Genomic DNA, 18,650 nt, shown 5'->3' with positions numbered 1-18,650 from the left:
AGAGCAGTCAGAGAGATAGAGGGAGGCTGACTGACTGCAGAACATGTGCCAAGGATGGGAGCAAGAAGAGGCTGTTGAGTTGTGGGAAGGAACGTTGATGCTCTAAAGTCACTTTGCTTTCTGCAGTCTTAGAGCTGATGTTTGAGATCTGAACTGTGAAAATACAGGAAAAATGTCATGTGAGGAATAAAGATGGCAACGTGCAAAGGAGAAGCTAGTGTTCCCCACCTGCTTAATGCATGGTGCCTTAAAGCCTCCATCACCACAGAGCTGCTGCCATGGGTGCTGGCATTCCACTTGCGTTTCTTAGCCTCAGATGAGAGTTTCAGGTGTCTGACGGAGCTGTGGGAAGCAGAGGAGACAAGGAGCTCTACAGCTCTTAGCTCCTCACAGGGCAGCAGCTCTAGAGCAATGCTCTCCCCAGGGCCTCCTGCTTGGATGTCTTTACTAAGAGACCGGGAACACCATTGTGTGCAGGCTGTCTGGCAGCCCTGCTGTGCTGGGACCAAGAGGCCAGCGGGTACGGAGCTGTGGTTTAGTCAGAAACTTTGTGGTTTGAGCCGCTGCTAGACAGCTGCTGCTTAGGGAGATGGTGTTCCCAAAAAAGGCATCGCGCGTTGCTGCAGGATCTGTCCCCTGCAGCTCTGCAGGGAGACTTTCACCCAGTTGCGTTCAGAGTCTCACTGCCTGGCAAGGTTTCCAGGCCTTGTACTGAGAGAACAGCCTTGAGTTGCTTATGCTGCTGTACAGAGACATGGGGAACACCGGAGGGGGGGGAAAAATATCTGCATATATTTAGGCTCTGGCATGGCAGCCCTCTCTCATTAGCAGGGAAAGGAGAAGGCTGCCACAACTTTACTGATGAGTCAGGAAAACAAACTACGTTTGCAGTGTTGAGTGCTTCTGTGGTTCTGAACTTGAAGTTTGGCAATGCCGGGCAGCTTTGGCTTTGGCAAAATTGAACACAGGAAAACCCACAAGTTACTGCTGTCCCCAGATGTGCTGAGACCATGATCTCCTGTGAATCCTTGCTGCAGCCACCAGGACCCGGAATATTCGAGGTTAGTTCTTGGCCTAGGGTCTTCCACCTGGCAGGGAAAAAAGTCACTCTGGGGCAGCTGTGCATTTTAAAGCTGGCCCTTAATGCAGTTCTGAAGTATGCTAATTACCAGGCTTTTGTTTTCATTTGACAGTTTTGAAAAGCTTAGAAGAAAGGAGAAAAAATAAAAGAGTATTGTAAATAGCCCTAGGAAAGACTCAACCTGCTGCCCATGTAATTTTCTTTATAAACAAGCTCTCATACTGAGGGAAGCCTTATCATAAAGCAGACTTGCACAATTCTGTATGCCCGATACCTACTCAATTTTCCATCATTTCTTAAGCGTGCTTGCTCATTGTTGAAGTTGTTACTAAGGTTACTACCTCTGTTATTAAATAAGGAAGAAGTGCTTGCCTGTTCCAAAACTTGTCTGTATTTCCCTGCTATCTGTATGTCTAATTAAATATAGTTTTCTTTCTCTCCAGACTTTGCTTAGACTGTGCTTAAACCGTTGTGGTTATAATGCCGCTGTTTATCTGCAATTTGAACTCAAGGCCTCTACCCTTACCCTTGCCTCTTTTAAATTGTCCAGAAGCTATTAGGTGTATAGATAACTGAGAACTTGGAGCTACACATCCTTTTTCCCCTGGCCTTGCACATGCAATTCCATAATTGTAGCCCAAATCATGAAGATTTCAAGTTTTTTCTTAGGCTTAAGTGAGACAAAACTGAAGCCTCTGGAAATGAAAGTGAGGAAAGGACTTCACCCACACAGACGGAGACCTTAATTAAACACAGATGTCAATAGCAGTAGCATGTAGTTAGTGCCCTAATTGTGACTGAGCAAATAATGTTGGTGGCTTGGGGAAGATCCAGTGCAGGCATCTGACTGTGGATGCCCTGGTGCCACTCTTTGAGCAAGTTACGAAGGCTGCCTTTAAGGTCAGTGAAAAGGAACTTAGAAAGCATGATTTGTGCTATTCCTACCTCAGCCTGATACTAGGGATATGAATCTTGTCCTTAAGATCAACTCGTTTTTGCCTGCAACTTTCTTACCATTAGTTACCTGCAGGAGTTTGTGGGCACTTTCTGTCCTAGTTTTCATTTGTTTGTTTGATTTGTGAATAAGAAAAGAAGCGAAAGTGCTTATTGATCTGAGAAGGTGTGAGATATTTTATATTCCCATTGGGTGGGCACAGGATTTAGGAGACTGGAATTCAATTCATATACAATTTCAGGTTTTCCAAAGGGAAATGCAGAGGTTTAATCTGTGTCTACATCTGAATGACAAGACACCATTTAAGTGCTAAGTGACGTTTATATTTCCTTTGACGTAGAAACATTTTTCTGTTTCAGATTTAGCCTGATTCTGTTCTCTGAGATCCATATCCACATAGGTCTGGTAGTAGCACAAGAGCACTTTATCTGCAGACTGAAAGATTGCAAGTGCCTCGATGCTGGCTGGCTCATCACTGCTACAGTGGGAAAAAAGGTGGGAATGAAAAGTCTTTTAAGAAGGACAGTAAGATCAGCTGAAGCCCATTACATGAGTGCACAGCTGGCTTATGGTGCACTTCTATGACTTACCTAATAGCAAACTATAATGTCTTGTGCTTTGTATCTCTAAGGGGTTTAGTAAGGAACTGTAGTGTTCCCAGGGACTGAGGCTTAGCTCTTGTTTACCTAGAGCACCTAACAATAGAAAATGCTCTTTTGTCCTTGTGTGCTTATCTGACACTGTTCAAGGCACCAAGCTCTCAGAGGTGAACAGGACTTAAAATCTAAATATAGTTTGGATATATACTTAGTATGCTGAGACAGCTGAGACAAAACCCCATGCGAATGTCATGGCAGCAGCTATGTGTGCATGTATACACGTGTTAAACATAAGGATTTTCTTTCTTTTTTTTTTTTTTTGGCCAGCAAATTTTTGGGGGGGTGGAAGGAGGAAGTTGTGTACAGTGGGCATGTACAGACATACGCAGCATTACGAGTTGCAGTTCCTTGCCTTGGAGGGCTGCTTCCAAAACAGATTAAAGTATCTGTTGATATGTTGGTGTGTAGCCACAAAGAGCTGGGAATTTGTCCCGTTCAGCACGGCACTGACCACCCCTCTCTTGGTTATCGTTAAGGATTGCAAGGAGGCGTGTTGAGGCCTTATACATCTTCAGGAGTTTCTCTAGCTTTTCTTCCCCTTTCTACAAGTTCAGACTCAGAACAGCGAGGAACTCAGGGAATTTCCCTGCAGACAGGCTGCTGCTGCTCTGCTGGGAGACACTGTCAGGCAAGCTCTGAGCAGAGCTGAGCACCTTTTTGCATAGAGGTACCTGTGTGGCTTAAGATGGTAAGATGTGGTTTCCCCTAAATGACAAGTAACATTTTTTCCAAAAATGTTCGGTGACAAGATATTCTGGTAATGAGGTACCTGCAAACATAACAGCTTTAGGAGAGGGGCAAAGCAGCAAATAAGGGATGTTTTCACGAGGCTAATAATGGCTGAGGTGTTCAACATCACGTGGCAAGTTATAGCCATCCCTGCGCTTTTCCCCTTCTGTCAGATTGAACTCAGGTACCTTTTTTCTTGGTGTCCTTCAGACATCAACAGAAAAGAGAGCTTTAGGCCAGATGACTGCTGGAAGAGCATCTTTTCCCATCTCACAGCCCGTTCCCTGACACTGGACACGCATGTGGGTGTGCGTTTGCACTGTTAAGGAAGCTAAAGGGGAGCACTGGGAGAAAATGGTCCACGTTGCCCGCTGGAAGGACACAGCTGCCAGGAGCACGTGCTGTACTGCTTGGCCAGGTTTCCCACAGCTGCTGTCTTCCCTGGGCACTCCAGATACTTGCAGGGAGTGAAAAGATTAGCCATATTGCAAAGGAATACATCCTTGTTAGGATCTGGCTTCAAGGAAGCGTGAAGTCAGTGCTTGGGAGCACATAAACAAATCAGGTACTCCATGTACGCATTTTCAGACTGGCAGTAGGAGCAGTGGAGAGGTTTATGCTCAGGTGGAGGTGGCTGCTATGGAGGAAATAATGAAAAGGAGAGCTGAGCAAGGGCCTCAGATGAAGCCATTGGTTGCTTAAATCATTCTTTATGTTTTAGGTTGCTTAGGGTGCTGAAGGTGAAGCACATGCTTAACTAGTTTGCTGAATCAGAACCTCAATTTAAAATCTCGTTTCTTCCTCTTTACACTTCTTCAGTAGAGTTAAATGGCACATTTGCAGCTCACTCCACCGAGTAGATCTGGCCTTGGGAGCCCGTGACTGTAATCACTGGGATCTGGGAGACCAGGCGAGTACTTTTCCATTAGTTGTTGTTATTTGCCTGTGTGGGACTCAAGGTCAGCTTGAAGTGAAGGCTTTGAGGCAGTGAAGAAATAAAGTTTATATGGTTTGCTTGGCCGTACTTACGGCAAAACTGCTATTCACTACTGCCTGGCCTTTAGCCTGTGGTCACCGTGCTCAGAGTAATCCAGGACACGTCAAGGGCATCTGGGACAATCCTTTGGCTCTGCTGTCCCAAATCTTCAAGGGTCCTGCAACGTTTTTAACAGTGCTGGCTATAACCTCTATTGAAAGCAAAAGAGACTGTCAATATTTGTTTCACGAGGCTTAGCATCCCTCTCTGAAAAAGTATTGGTGCAGAAAAAATAGTCTTCTAACTGGACCCTTAGCACACAGTGAACTTAACAGGAGCTGAGGCCTTAAGCGCGTTGCGTGACTGGGCTATGTAAGAGCACACAGGTTTGTGAAGGAGTCTTACAAAACTGCTGCTGCGTGCAGTCTTTTAAATAGATATGCAAAGGCAAGGCAAACAAGCAGTTCTAGTGCTGCTCTTCTTTCCTAGAGACGGATCAAGCTGATTGTACTGATGAGGGAACTGTTTGGAGGAAGGGGGGAAAAAAAACACATTCATTTTGGATTTTTCCAGTGCCTTTTCTATGCTAGAATTTTCAGTTGAATTTTGAAGAATTTTGTCTTTTTTTTTCTTTTTTTTTTATTTTAAAGGGCTTTTTGTCTGTTATTATGAGGTCACGATCAGAGCTCGTATCCTGCCAGTGCTGTAATGGCAAAGGGAAACAGGCTGGGTCACAGTGTGGCTGCTTTGCAGGGCACCAGGACTTTCCTCTCCCAAATGCCCCTTCAGTATGCATGTGAGCTGGCACAAGCACAAGCACACCTCACAGCTTGCCAGGACTTGTGCCCATTCCAGGATGATTTGGAGCAAGATTTCCCCAGGAGACTATTTCTAGTGTCACACAGTAGTTTAAAGAACTAGGGAATAGGGAATGAGTAGCACAAAACCAAATCTGTGCAACAATGCAGGTTGGGGTGCTTTGTTGCTTCTTAGCTTAAAATGTGATCTCCGTGCATTTGTTTTGTACCCTGATCTGCAGTTCTTCAGATCTGTGTTGCTTTAATGCTCTGCAGCGTCTGCTTTTTATCATCATTCTTCTCCTGTGAAGATACAAAGCAGATTGGGTATGTTTTTGAAGGGTGAAGATTTATCAGCACAGCTCCCAGACAAGTCAATTAGAGCCTGCCTGGCTAATACCTCATAACGCGCCTTGAGAACGTAGCTCCTGCCGTCTGCAAGGGCAGTCACAGGGAGAGCGTGGCTCAGCTGTGCTGTGTGAGGCAGGAGATGGCTCTGCCAGCTAAGGAGTGTAGCACTCAGGCTCTTAGCACCCTCATTAAGACTTCTGCACAAACAGAGGAGTGCTGGCACTTCATACGTGATGAGGTTACAGCTTCGCCTGTGCTTATCCGACTGGACTAAAGCAGGATTAAATTGGATGGGCTTGAGGAGGAGCGAGCCATGTAGATCATGCACTCCAGCTGTGTGGCAGTGATGACAGCATCTCATCCATGAAATAATTTGTGCTGTGAAGTCCAGTTAAACTTGCCAATGATTTTGTATTGAGGAAATTAATTGCATCCATTGCCCATGTTTTACTCAACAGCTTCCCCAGGGACCCTGTGCTCCAAATCTCCTCAAAGCATGCCATTTAGTGACTCTGCATTCATAGAGGGAGAGGCAGGAATTAGAAGGGAAAATATTTTCAAGGCAAACTGGACTTGATATACAAGATATGTACGCACAAGTCTGCAAGAAAGATCACAGCTTTTTTCCCAAGCGTTTGTAAGTGTACACGCTACCAACTTTGCTGCTCAAATTTTTTATATATATTTCTCCACTGCTTATTGTATATGTTCTCCACTCATGCATACTTCATTAGCGAGGCATTCTCCATCCTGTTAATTCCTACAGCAGCAAATGCTTCTTGCGGCTGTAGGATGGGTGGTTTGAAAGAGTGCAGCAAACACGGGAAAAGATGCTTATCTTCTCTGTTTTGCTGTAATTAATGTGTGTAGAGCTAGAAGTCCTCTTTTATCCCACAGTGTGAGCAGTGGAAACACAAAACCGCTGCAGAGTTGAGTCCTGGGGAAGAGGTAGACCTCTCTCTCGCCTCTATAGGAATGTCCCTTTCCCTCCTCTGGCAGTGCTGAGGGAAGCACATCCCTTAGGTGGTCAGAGTCACAGCGTTTGCCTGCTTTGACTTCACCATTGCTGCCAGCGCTTTGCCCTCTTGCAGTGCCTTTTTTGCTGCTGTTCTTCCCTGGGCTCCACTTGACCTCACAGCGTGATCCTGCTGGTGGCTGGGCGAGCAGCTTCAGAGAGGATCTGCACGCTGCTAGCTCTGCATCCAGCTGCTGCTCAAAACACTAACCCCTCCTGTCCAATGGACCCAGCTAAACTGATCATTTTCCGTACTGCTAGCTCTTGCCTGACATCCTGAGCTTGTTTTACTCCTTGCTGTTAACACATGTGGTGTGTTCTTCAGATAGCTGCTTGTGAAAACAAGGCTGATGGTAGTCTCCAGCAGACATGAGCTGCTCGGATAACAGGCAGCAGTTTAACCTCATTCTTTCAGCAGAGGTTACTCAGTGAACCTGCAGAGGTTACTGCAGAGATTGGCAGAGCAAGACTTTTACCAACTTCAAACAGATTTCACGATGGGAGTTTCCTCTGTATTTGCGATGCTTCAGTGGCCTGCAGGGTAACAAAGCTGGTGAAAGGTCTGGAGCACAAGTCGTACGAGGAGGGAACTGGCACTGTTGAGTTCAGAGCAGAGGAGGCTGAGGGGAGACCTTATTGCTCTCTACAACTGCATGAAACAAGGCTGTAGCAAAGCGGGGATTGGCTTCTTCTCCTGCGCAGCAGCGACAGGATGAGAAGTAATGGCCCCCAGTTGTGCCAGGTTAGATAGTAGGAACAAAAAGTTTTCAGAAAGAGTGGTCAGGTACTCGCACAGGCTGCCTAGGGAGATGGGGAAGTCACTGTCCCTGGAGGTGTTCAAGAAGCATGGAGATGTGGCACTGAGGGACATGGTTAATGAGTATGGTGGGGATTGGTTGACGATTGGACTCGCTGATCTTAGAAGTCTTTTTCCAACCTTAATGATTCTATGAGTCTTTAAGAACTGGGCAGACAGGCCCAGCATGGAGGAGTTGCAGTGTGTGCTTTAAGTGAGCAGTTAGAATCCCTAATCAATTTGCTATGTCAGGCTTCGTCCTCTAAGTACACATCATTGGTGTGGTGCGTGCAGCACTGTGAGGAAGCTCAGGTAGTGGGGATGGTTTGATGCACAAAGTATTTTCACCTGTTTGAAGCAGCCTCCTGTCCCTGGGCTCTGCCTGACCACTCGTCTGATCTCAGTTCTTGTTTTTGAACATCTTTCTTGCTCTCACCTCATCTCTCTGTGACAGCTGTGCAGCATGAGGCTGCTGCGGTGCTGAAAGACCTCATAAACTGGTCACAAGATGTGGTCTTTGCTGCCTTTTTGCACTGTTGGCCTGTTAGTGGCGATCTCTGAGGCAGTCCAGCAAGGACGCAGATGTCCAAGAGACATGGAATCTTTTCAAATGTTGGAGCTGAATTGGTGGCAATAGTAATTATTCCCTGTCGAGCTCAGATGAGGTTGTTATGCCTGTTGCACCTTGGCTTAGGTGATCTGTTGGGTCCAGTCATGTTGAGCAGAGCCACTTGACACAACCGCTGTGACACGTGCCGAGCATTTGGGCACAGTGCAAAAAAGCTGGGGAGTGAACTTGCTGCAGTGTGTCTGCAGGCTGTGAGCCCCTGTGCCTGCAGGCTGTCGTGTCATCTGGCCATCAGCTGCAAGCAGAGCTGCGTTAGGCACTGTGAGAGGTGCTCCGCTTCCACAGGCAGGAAGAGGATTTAGTCTGTGCCTTTTTCTTTTTCTTTTAAATTTTTGAAAGAGCAATAAAAGAACTAAGCAGCCGCCGTCCTGGTCACTCCCCATACATAATTGAAATAGCTGCCCGCTGAAGTCAGCATAAGCAGGGGGGATGGGGCCGGGTAAGTGGCTCTGACTGTTGCTATAACAACAGCACCTTGGTCTAATTTCTTTTGAAAAATGAATTGCTGCTGGTGGGATGAAGCGAAGCGGCTTCTCCCGGCAGATGAAAGCCCTGCCGACAGCCTCGGTGCTGTGTTGTTTATGTGCCGGGTGTGCTGTGGCATGTCCGAGCAGCCCTGCTGAAGATTTCAGGGCAGTTGAGTTCAGCTGGGCCAGGTCCTCGTGCGGCTGTGTGTTGGTGTGCGCAGCTCCTGTCCTCCTCTGCCCCCCACTTGAGTCCTTAAGAAGTCAGCCCACTGAAGTTTGACCTTTTCCTGCTCCGCGACAGGAGTTTCTCCAAAGGCATGTAAATAACAGCAAGTCCTGCTTCACCCTGCTTTCTGCTTTGAAATGCAATTCCATCGGCCAAATATTTAGCGTAAATAAAGGTAAAAGCCTATGAACCTGGCAAGGATTTTATTTTTGTTTTATTTTATGCATCAAGAGTTTTCTGCTCGAAGATATAAATCTCTACTCTGAGGCTAATGTCTTCATGAAGCACGCTGTAAATCACATGCACAAGCTAGGCACTACTTCTTAGAAGGAAGTGGAAGGCACTTTGCAGGAGAATATTTGACTTCAGGCTTTGTTTTTATGGAGAGAAGGTGAGGTGCTGGAGTTCTACTCCAAGTCACTGTGCAATCCTAATGCAGTAAGCTGCTGGCCTGTCCGTGGTCAGTGCACAACACTCAAGCTGTCCAGTAGTTTACACGGTGATTGAGAATTAGATCAGGATGTGAGAACAACTACTTGCACTGAAATAAATTAAGGATATTTATGTGTCATATCTAAAACAGATGCATCTATTTTTGTGGCCCCAGTGCCCTCCCAAATACTGGAGTAAGATGCTTTGCCACCCATGAAGTTGGTATGCAGCAGGTTCCTTTCCAATAAACCTTTGTGTTATGTTTCTTTCCACCTACAGTTGTTCAGTGAGCAAACGAACAACGTATAGAGAATAGACTGTTCTATTGACTCTTAGTGCCCCACACCCAAAAATGTCTGAGGGAGAATAATTTGGAGCTAGATACTTAGAATAGGCTTTGGGGTGTTTGGGTTTTTTTTTTTGTTTGCAGCAAGGCAAGATCTTTGTTCAGCTGATATTTGATGGAAAATAGTTTCCATCTTAAATCTGCTTTTTGTTGTAATACATAATAAACAAAGATATTGATATTTATATACTGGCCCTGCTTTACTTTCACTGAAGTCCTTGTATATTTGTACAGGGGGACATCCAAGTTTTTCAGCATGACTACATCTTTAGGAGCTGGTATTTTTAGGGTTGGTTATTTGCCTGTGGATAGTTGTGATTCTCTTGGTAAACATTCATGTACAAATATGGTGATGGATTCAGGATAAATTACTAAAAGATGTAAAATGTGAAATGTTATCGCTCCGACCCCCTGTTCCATAAGGGATGCCTGCAAAGTGCTGTGAAACGTATGGAATCAGCTTTGTTTTATTTCTCAGACGATGACCGCTCGTACTACTCTCTGACTTGGTATTAAGACAAATTAAGGTCTGTCTTTGTTATCTGGCCTTCTCTTCATCACTAGAAGCATGCCAGTGGCCGTTCTTGCTGCAACTCAGTATTTTGCTAACATGGTCTTAGGGCAAAGGGAAAACAGGCTTGCTGGAAGACTCTAGCCATAGTGACACCAGATAAATGCAGTGATGTTCAGCTTAATGCAGGATTTTAGGGCAGGGAGGCAGCGGGTGAGAGCCACGTAGCGTCCCTGTCGTGTGCAGCAGTGCCCTGTGCTGTGCTCCCAACGGCCTGCACAGGGCTGGGAGAAAGGCTGCTCTCTCCGAGCTGCTCCCTCTGAGTGGGGATGAGAGATGAGTTTGCTTGCCTGTTTTGCTTTGCACTCGTGATGAAAGGGGAGCCTGCCCCCCGGCATGGGAGAACTAAGTGGGGTCTGCCGTGCGGGAAGAAACAAGGTTCAGGACCTCAAGTTTAGGGCAGGGATGGCAGCTGAGCGGCTGAGATTTTCATACCAGTAAAAGTACTTTAAAAATATGATAAAATCTTCCTTTTTTTGTGATCTTCTATTGTTCTGGTATCAAGGACGTAAGTGTGTCCTGAAGGAGTTCTCTAGAGCTGTGATCTCTTTGCTTCCTCCCCTCCCCACTATTGTTTTTGCAGGAGTTAAAGAAGGCTGCTTTTTTTAGCCTGGTACACAGAGCAGAGAACTTGATGTTTGATTGTGGTAGGAGGGGATTGTACTCCGTAACACTGCTTTACTCTTCTTTTTTTAATGTAAAATAAAACTTATATGACTAAGTTATTATTTATAATATTCTCATAGCTATTTTGGTTGCTTTCCTGGACTTTTCCTGTTATCATTTCTGTTAGTTATTTGTCTTTTATGTTACCCCCTACCACATACAGTATTTCCTTTTCTTTCTTTGTGTGTGTGTGATATGATTGGGTTAGCATTGTGCAAAATACGTGCTATTTTTTGGAGTGGGGTTTTTTTTTCCTCATTTAAAACTGATTCTTAATACATTTCACAGCCAAAGAACAGAGTGCTATTCAAATTAAGCTACGTTAATTAATATTTTCAGATTTTGTGTGTGTGTGTCAACAGCACATTTCAATACAAATAGTCAATCAGTTGCATTGCAGATGTTTTTTTTCAAAAACTTGGAGAAACTTTAAAAAAAAAAGTTTTTCAGAATAAATAGTAAATTTTAGTGATTCAGTTTTTGAAAATGGAACGAGGGCTCCTTAAAGGAGTCGAACTATCAGAAGATGCTGCTTAGTATTTTGTGAAAACATAAGTTTCATCGCTGCGTTAGGCACCAACGAGTTGGAATATTCAGTCTGTTCTGTAAAATTCAGGTAGTCTGGGGAGTTCAGGCAAGTTTTACAGAGCTGTTTCTGGACCTGTGGACCTGTGCTCTCCTATTCAGGGCAGTGGGTGTTTTGGTTTTTGCAGTTGCTGTTTTGAAGAGTTGGCTTGTTTCTTTTAGACAATCTTAGACCTATTTTTAGACGTCTTTAAACCTACTGATCAAGGCATAGGAATGAAATCAAGGAAGCTTCCTAATCGTTTTTTAAAACCTACGGTCACTGGTCAGCTTGGTAACAAGTGTCTGTCACAAGGCTCATCAGCACTTTGTCTCTGCAACTGGTCAATGTTGTTTTTTTTTCTCTTGTTTTCCCTTAAGCTTCAAGAGACTGTCAAAAGGAAGTTGGAAGGCGCACGATCACCTCTGAATGGAGAGCAGCAGAATGGAGTTTGCGATGGCAGCTTTTCTCCAACCAGCAAGCGGATACGGAAAGATGTACCAGGCATCGAGGCGATCAACAGCTTGCCCAATAACTTGCCTTTGCCTGCCGTTTCTCCTCTTCACCAGCTTGACATGAAAGCATCCTTGCCCCTGCAGAACAGTGGAACTCATGGCAGTGGGCTAGAGGACTTGGGTAAAAATGGTGGGCTTTCAGAGATAAAGCTCCCTGTTAATGGGTGCAGTGAGTTAGACGATGGTTTTAATGTCCTGCAGAACAAGGAACTAAAGCAAGAGCCTTTGGACGATCCTACCTGCATAGACACTTCGGAGACATCCCTTTCAAATCAGAACAAACTCTTCTCAGACATCAATCTGAACGATCAAGAGTGGCAGGAGCTAATAGATGAACTAGCAAACACCGTTCCGGAAGATGACATACAAGATTTGTTCAATGAAGACTTCGAAGAGAAGAAAGAGCCAGACCTTACGAGGCCTGCCGCAGAGACTCAAGAGAGTGCAAGCGTCAAAAGCGATCCATCTCATTCCCCATTTGCTCATGTTCCATTAGGATCTCCCCAGGTGAGGCCGTCTTCCTCTGGTCCTCCGTTCTCAAATGTTTCCACAGCCTCTAGCGTGACTTCTGTATCCAGTGCTCCACCAGCTCCAATCCCTGCAGGCTCACCAGCAAACTGTGTTGTTCAGTCGCCTCAGACTCCCAACCAGGCCCATACTCCAGGCCAAACTCAGACACGATCTGGAAACGGGTATCTTATGAACCCAGCAGCAGCAGCAGTGGCGGGATCAGGGCCTGGACCGGTGAATCTACCGAGTGCTGACTTGTCTCCAGCTGAACAGCTCAAGCAAATGGCCGCACAGCAGCAGCAAAGAGCTAAGCTCATGCAGCAGAAGCAGCAGCAGCATCCAAATCAAGCCTCAAGCTGGTCGCCTGTGGGCCCTCCATCTAGTCCGTACGGAGGGCCTTTCAGTGCAGAGAAACCAAATAGTCCAATGATGTATCCCCAAGCCTTTAACAACCAAAACCCAATAGTGCCTCCTATGGCAAACAATCCACAGAAGACCACGATGAATAACTACCTCCCTCAGAATCACATGAATATGATCAATCAGCAGCCAAATAACCTGGGCACAAACTCTTTAAGCAAACAGCCTAATATGCTTTCTTATGGCAACACCAAACCTCTGACCCACTTCAGTGCTGAGCTGAGCCAGAGGATGACCCCACCAATGGCAAATCCCAGCAAGAACCCCATGATGCCGTACATACAGCAGCAGCAGTCCCAGCAGCCACAGATGCAAGCTCAGATGGGACACCTGAGTGAGGAACAGAAACGCATGCTCATCATGAAGCAGAAAGGAATGATGAACCAGCCCATGGCATATGCAACGCTTCCTTCCCTTGGTCAGGTAAGTGCAATGATGCAATATGCAGGCAACCAGAAAGAGATTTAACAACTCTTTGTATGGTCTCCTCCTACTTTTTTTTTTTTTTTTTCTGGAATGTCATTGCAGATGCTTTTTGGGTTTTTCGTGTGACATTGGAGCTTGATCGTTTTATGAAATAACTGAAATTAGGTTGCGTTATGTTTAAGATATGTTGTTAAATGACTGTTTTTCTGAACCAGCATCTTCCCTGTTCTGCTGATGAGTGCATAGGGCCGCTCTGTAAAGCTTTGGTTCTGAAGTTATTGCTCCTTGGAGAGTTTGTTTCATTTTCTCGTAATATAAAACTTGATGCTTTTAGATCCCAAACCTCTGTATGGCTTAATTTCCACAGTGTAATTAGCATTATAACAGAAAGATGGAGTGATTGGCTCGTGCTCTTGGGCTAAACACATCTGACATTTTGGCTCAGGGAGTGAAGACATTTTGAGTGCTGAATATCTTTGATTTCCATTGGAAAAAGTAAACATAACTGAATGGTTTTAGCGGTGCTTGAACCATGCCTGATGAGATGGTTTACACCAGGACTTTCAAGAAGTCTTCAGCAGTCTTAAACATTATAATGTTGGGAATCTGTAGAGTCTTCTGACTCACTTTCAGCAAGAGGCTAAAGCTGTGTTGGCTTGAGTGACTTGGCATCAGTCTTACTTGTATTCCAGGCTAACCGCCGGTGTGGCAGATGCCAGGCTTGGGGAATGCTTTGGAATTAATTAATAACTGAGTATTGGCTGTAGTAATGACAAACAGCCCTGTCACCACCTAGCTCAGCTGAGTGTTCTTACTTGAGTAGGCTCTGTAAATGTCTGCACAGTGGCGTAATGGAGAGGCTTGAGAATAAATCTTCAGAATGCTGTTATAAGGGATTTAAAAATAATTAAAGATAACACTGAGTTTACAAAGTAGGCGATGCTTTCATGGAAGCTGTGCCACCAAAACACATCAAGATTTGTGATATAATAGTACACGGATAGAGTTGTTGGTTGATAGTTTTGTGTAACAGTGTTTTACCACATGAGCTGTTTCCATGTCACCTGCAAGGAGCGCTTCCTTCTGAGCATGGATAACTGTGATGCTGTAATGCATGTAGAAATCCCCCCAAAATTGTCATTTCTGCAGCCTGTGGTGTTTGGAGATCTACCAATAGGAGGAGCAGGAGGTTTGCCAGGTCAGAGTGCATTACATACTATTTAAAGTGAATTGCAAAACAAAAAGAAATGTTCATCTGCCTCCTGTTTATGATTCAGCTTGTATGGTGACAGCTCAAAGGTTTGTATTTGTGTTTAGTTCTGCTTGCCTACTGCATTAGCAAGCGCCAGTCTAAAGCTGCTTCCTTTCATGAAGACTTTATCTAGAGCAGTGCTGTGACAATGACCCAAAACTCAGACTGCAGTCAGAGATACAGGTTTGTCAGGTTGTAATTGAGAGGCATGTAATGTTTGGTCAGGCTGTCAAACGTTTAAAGTTTTGTTTTCATCTGTTGACGTCAAACACCGACCAAAAAACTGAGAGGAAAAACTGCCTATGTGAAAGAGTTAATGTCATCTCCTGCATTTCCTAAGTTGAGAAGTTCATGTTATTATCTCTCTGCAGTTGTCCTGTATGAGCAGGAAGTCAAGATTTCATATATCTAATCTCACTCAGTTCCTTTTATAATATAAGAAAAACGAGATATTTGTTTAAACCTAGACATTCTTCCAAAACCAAGACCAGATATTAAGTCACTTCTGTATCTTACAAAGAAAAAATCTAAGGCAAATCTGTATTTTATTATATAAAACTCACTTGCCTACCCAGAAGGGATTTTGTTTCGTGAGGACGGCTGGAAGAATAGATTTCTATATGTAATGTATTTTTTCATTCCTTCTCTTCCTGCTTCCCTAAAAAGCATTTTTCTGTGGAAGACTGGAAAGCTTTATTACTGTGAAATGTGCTTGGTAGAAATGGATTGTTTTTGCAAAGATGGTAAAATGATCTGTTGATATTGTTGAGTTGAACGCAGGCTGATGCAGATGATCTGATTCTAATACTTACTGCAGGATGCAGACAGTCAGAGTTGCCAGATCATCTGCGGAAAATAAGGAGATTGCACTCTTCACTTTGCAACATTTCTGAGTGCGAGGGCAACGTACCTTTCAGTGAGCTTGTAGTTTCTACCTTCACGGCAGTTTTGGTCTTTGACACAGAATTGTAAAAGTGTGTGCGTTTGTTGTAAATAATCATGAGGATTTAACAAATGCTATTTGAAGGAAAAGAGAGTTCTAGCTGTTGTATGACGTGGCTGGCAGTGACCATATGTTTCTGTCAGGTGACTGCTGTCGGGGGAATGATCAAGACCCAGAATGTGACTTAGGGAGAATCAGGCACGTACAAAAGACCACACCTGGTCCTAATTTTGTGTGTACTGCTGTGTCATCCAAGTGTAGCTCGCTGTGTGTGTGTGTGTGTGTGTGCACCACATACATTCATTTAACCTGTGTCCGCTTCAGCCGCCGTGTTGTTAATGAGCAGAATGCACTCATGACTTCAGTCACTTAGCATACTTTAGAGAAGACACCATTTGGTCTGTTGAGGCCTTCTGGACACTGTGTGGAGCCTCACCAACAGACGTGTTGCTGAGTGGCTGGTGCTCAGGGCTGGTGTCTTGGGCTTGCTAGGTCAAATGCTCTTGTGAAGAGAGGAGAGCACTTAGGTCCATGTCGGTGACAGCAGCAAAACCAGTGCCTAGCAAAAGGCTTTCTGCAGCGTCAGCGTTGAAGCTGTTCCTGTCAGACACAGTGGTCTGTTGCTTCACTGCGCAGACCAGGACTGGCGCTGTGCCTGTAAGCCCCTCTGCTGATGGGAAAGAAGCACACACCCTGCAACGTGATAGCCTTCATTCTGTCCCACAGCTTGTTCTCTTCAAGGAAGCACTGGGTGAGGCGTTTTTCTGTTTTTCCACAGAACAGACCCTGCTTTGGGTTTTAAAGTAGGAGATTTTTTCCAGCATGAGGCAGAAGGTAGCACAGGCCACTCCTGCAGGACTGAGCATAAAATCCATGAGCAGATCTACATTCAGGAGGACTCTATCCTGCTACCAGCATTCCCTCATGCCTGATTTTTCTCCACTTGGTCAGGTTTTGACTTGGAAATCCCTGCTCTTAGCCTTGCTCCAGATACCCTGATCTGCCCTAAGAGCGTTTATTAGTGTGTGAGGATGTGGCATTTAATGCCTCTTAGCCTCATCCTGCTCATGGATACTGCTGTTGCTCTCCCTTTGCTGTGGCTGTAGGCTAAAGCATCAAACACAGTTTTTCCCTAGGGCTGGTAACTTGTAAGGTATTTGAGGGCTAGAGGTCTTCTGCTGTTCTGGTTCCTGTGCAGTAATAAAAGAAATTGGTTTGGCACTGAGATGCAACAGGGGCCCTTTAGGAGTTCTTATGTGATTTAAGGAATAAAAGCAACCATGAAACAACTTCTTCTCTAAAAAAGTAGAGTTTTAACCCAAAATGTTCCATTTAGTTTTTGAAGATGTGTGTAAGGTTTAATGGGAGGCATTTTTTCCTTCTTCTTCTTTTTTTTTTTTTTTTTCCTCCCCTTTATTTTTAAACCAGAAATAATTTCAAATGGGGGAAAAGCAAAGACATTTTCTTTGGAAAATTTCAGAATCATTAATTGTGCCTGTTCTTGGTTCCAGCTGTTCAATATGTGTACATAATGGTAAGAAAAAAGCAGCCAAATGGAATAGACGTTGAATGGCTGAGAGAGAATTTGATGTTCGGAGCCAAGTGAGGGAGGGAGAGTAATGAGAGGTCGAAACAAAACAGAATTCTCTGTGGGTGTAAGAAAAATAAAACTAGACTGCCGCTCTTTGCCTGCATGAGGCTGTGAGGATGCTGCAATTATAGTTCCTATTGAAACCACTGGTTACATTGTTTGAAATTAGAGGGGTGTGAATGAAGAGGAGAATTGACACCATAGTGGAAGAACTACCTTCAAGTTCTCTTTTCTGTCTTTTGTTTTAGTCGCAAATTGAAGATGCATCATCTGCTCAGTCTGTTTTTGTATGCAAAGGAGAAAGGGAGATGTGTGTCCAGAGAACATTTCTGACATGTAATTGTCTTTGTCCTTTCCAAGTGAAAAGGTGTGCTTTGCCCTGGAGTAGTGCAGGGTTTTGAACTTTTGAAGGTTATCTTTGGGATAGTGAGAAAAAGAGACTGTTGAGGTTCTTTACTTTCAGGGTAAGCTAAAAGTAAAGAAGAAAGTCTAAAGATCTGTATCTACAACATGAAAGTGTAGCAGAAACACAACTGTCTTACTAGATTTTAGGGGAAATAAGATAGAGTGGAAATAATGACTGACACTTCGAGGATTGCTTGGTGAACTTTCTATAGAGACACAGTGAATGCCTGTCTGTGCTGTGTTTGACTTGTAACCATTGTTTTCCATGAAAGGTTTGCACTGGAGTTCAATTGCACTGACTGCCTTTGATGCAAAAATTTGTTCCCCAGAAGCCAATCTCCCATAGACTTTTAAGGACAGAAGGGTAATGGAAATTAGCTTGGATGGAATCTCACTAGATGATGTCTAGATACCAGCGGGGCCTTCCAGTGCTTACCTTTCTAGTATCATCTGCCCATTTTCTAGGGAAGAGGTCAGAATAACATCAGTCACTGGAACCAGATGTTAACAGCACTTGGCTAAGATCGATCTCCACAACACAGAGCTAAAAAGAACTCTGGCTAGCTGATATTTCCTCATTAGCTATCTCTTGTGATCTGTATGTATGTGTGCTTTCTAACCTAACACATGCTTTCTTCATTCCTTATTCCTAATGTTCTTCTCTAGTCTAAGCCTTGCAAAATCAAAGGATAAAAGCACTGTTATCTTGTCCCAACTGAACCAATAATTCTACCAATGAGAAAACCATAGCTGTCTTTGGTGAAACCTACTTTCCTGAAGCCACTGATGGGTTTTATCCTCTGAGTCATCACTGACAGAGAACTGAAATCCATCCTTTTGCTGGGGACATGTCACAATAACTTGTCTTTTCCTTGTCTGAAATATCACAGTTGTAATGGCAAGCCTTCAATTCTTGGAAATTTCACCACTTTTTCAAGACTTGTTAAAATACATTGTGTGATTTGGTTCTGGTCTAGTTTCTGTAAGATTCAGAAACTCAGAGTCATTCTTGTCCTTAAAGAAGTTGTCTTACGTTACCTTTAGAAGCTGAAAACGTGCATTACTGATTGCACGAGGAGTGTGGTTAGTGTCCTCTATTTTGAAGTATTCACAATAGCCATACTACGTTTTTCTGCACGGTCTACATTGTGGCATAGAGCAATTTGCTCTGTTATTTACATTCACCCGTTAGTCTGATGATACAATGTACGTCAACCAATACTTTGCAAGTTTTATTAGTTACAGCAGTAATATCAAAACATGGTGATTTGGAAATATCTATAGCCAGTAGCACCATTATTTTCACATACAGAGCTACACCTTCCTGC

General features: G+C 44.2%; 1 protein-coding gene across 1 annotated transcript in view; it reads left to right on the top strand.

The window, feature by feature from the left end:
* MAML3 (mastermind like transcriptional coactivator 3) overlaps positions 1 to 18,650 on the top strand; it is a 197,954-nt gene that overhangs the window by 110,924 nt on the left and 68,380 nt on the right. The window contains exon 2 of the mRNA XM_042872115.1: positions 11,641 to 13,128. Within this exon, the coding sequence (XP_042728049.1) occupies positions 11,641 to 13,128 (1,488 nt within the window). The remainder of the gene's footprint in view (positions 1 to 11,640; positions 13,129 to 18,650) is intronic.

This window comes from Lagopus leucura, unplaced genomic scaffold, assembly GCF_019238085.1.
Source record: "Lagopus leucura isolate 7727_CA_CO unplaced genomic scaffold, USGS_WTPT01 Super-Scaffold_100004, whole genome shotgun sequence".
Classification (NCBI taxonomy): Eukaryota; Metazoa; Chordata; class Aves; order Galliformes; family Phasianidae; genus Lagopus; species Lagopus leucura.
The sequence above is the reverse complement of the archived record's forward strand: the minus strand, read 5'-3'. Positions and strand labels throughout refer to the sequence as shown.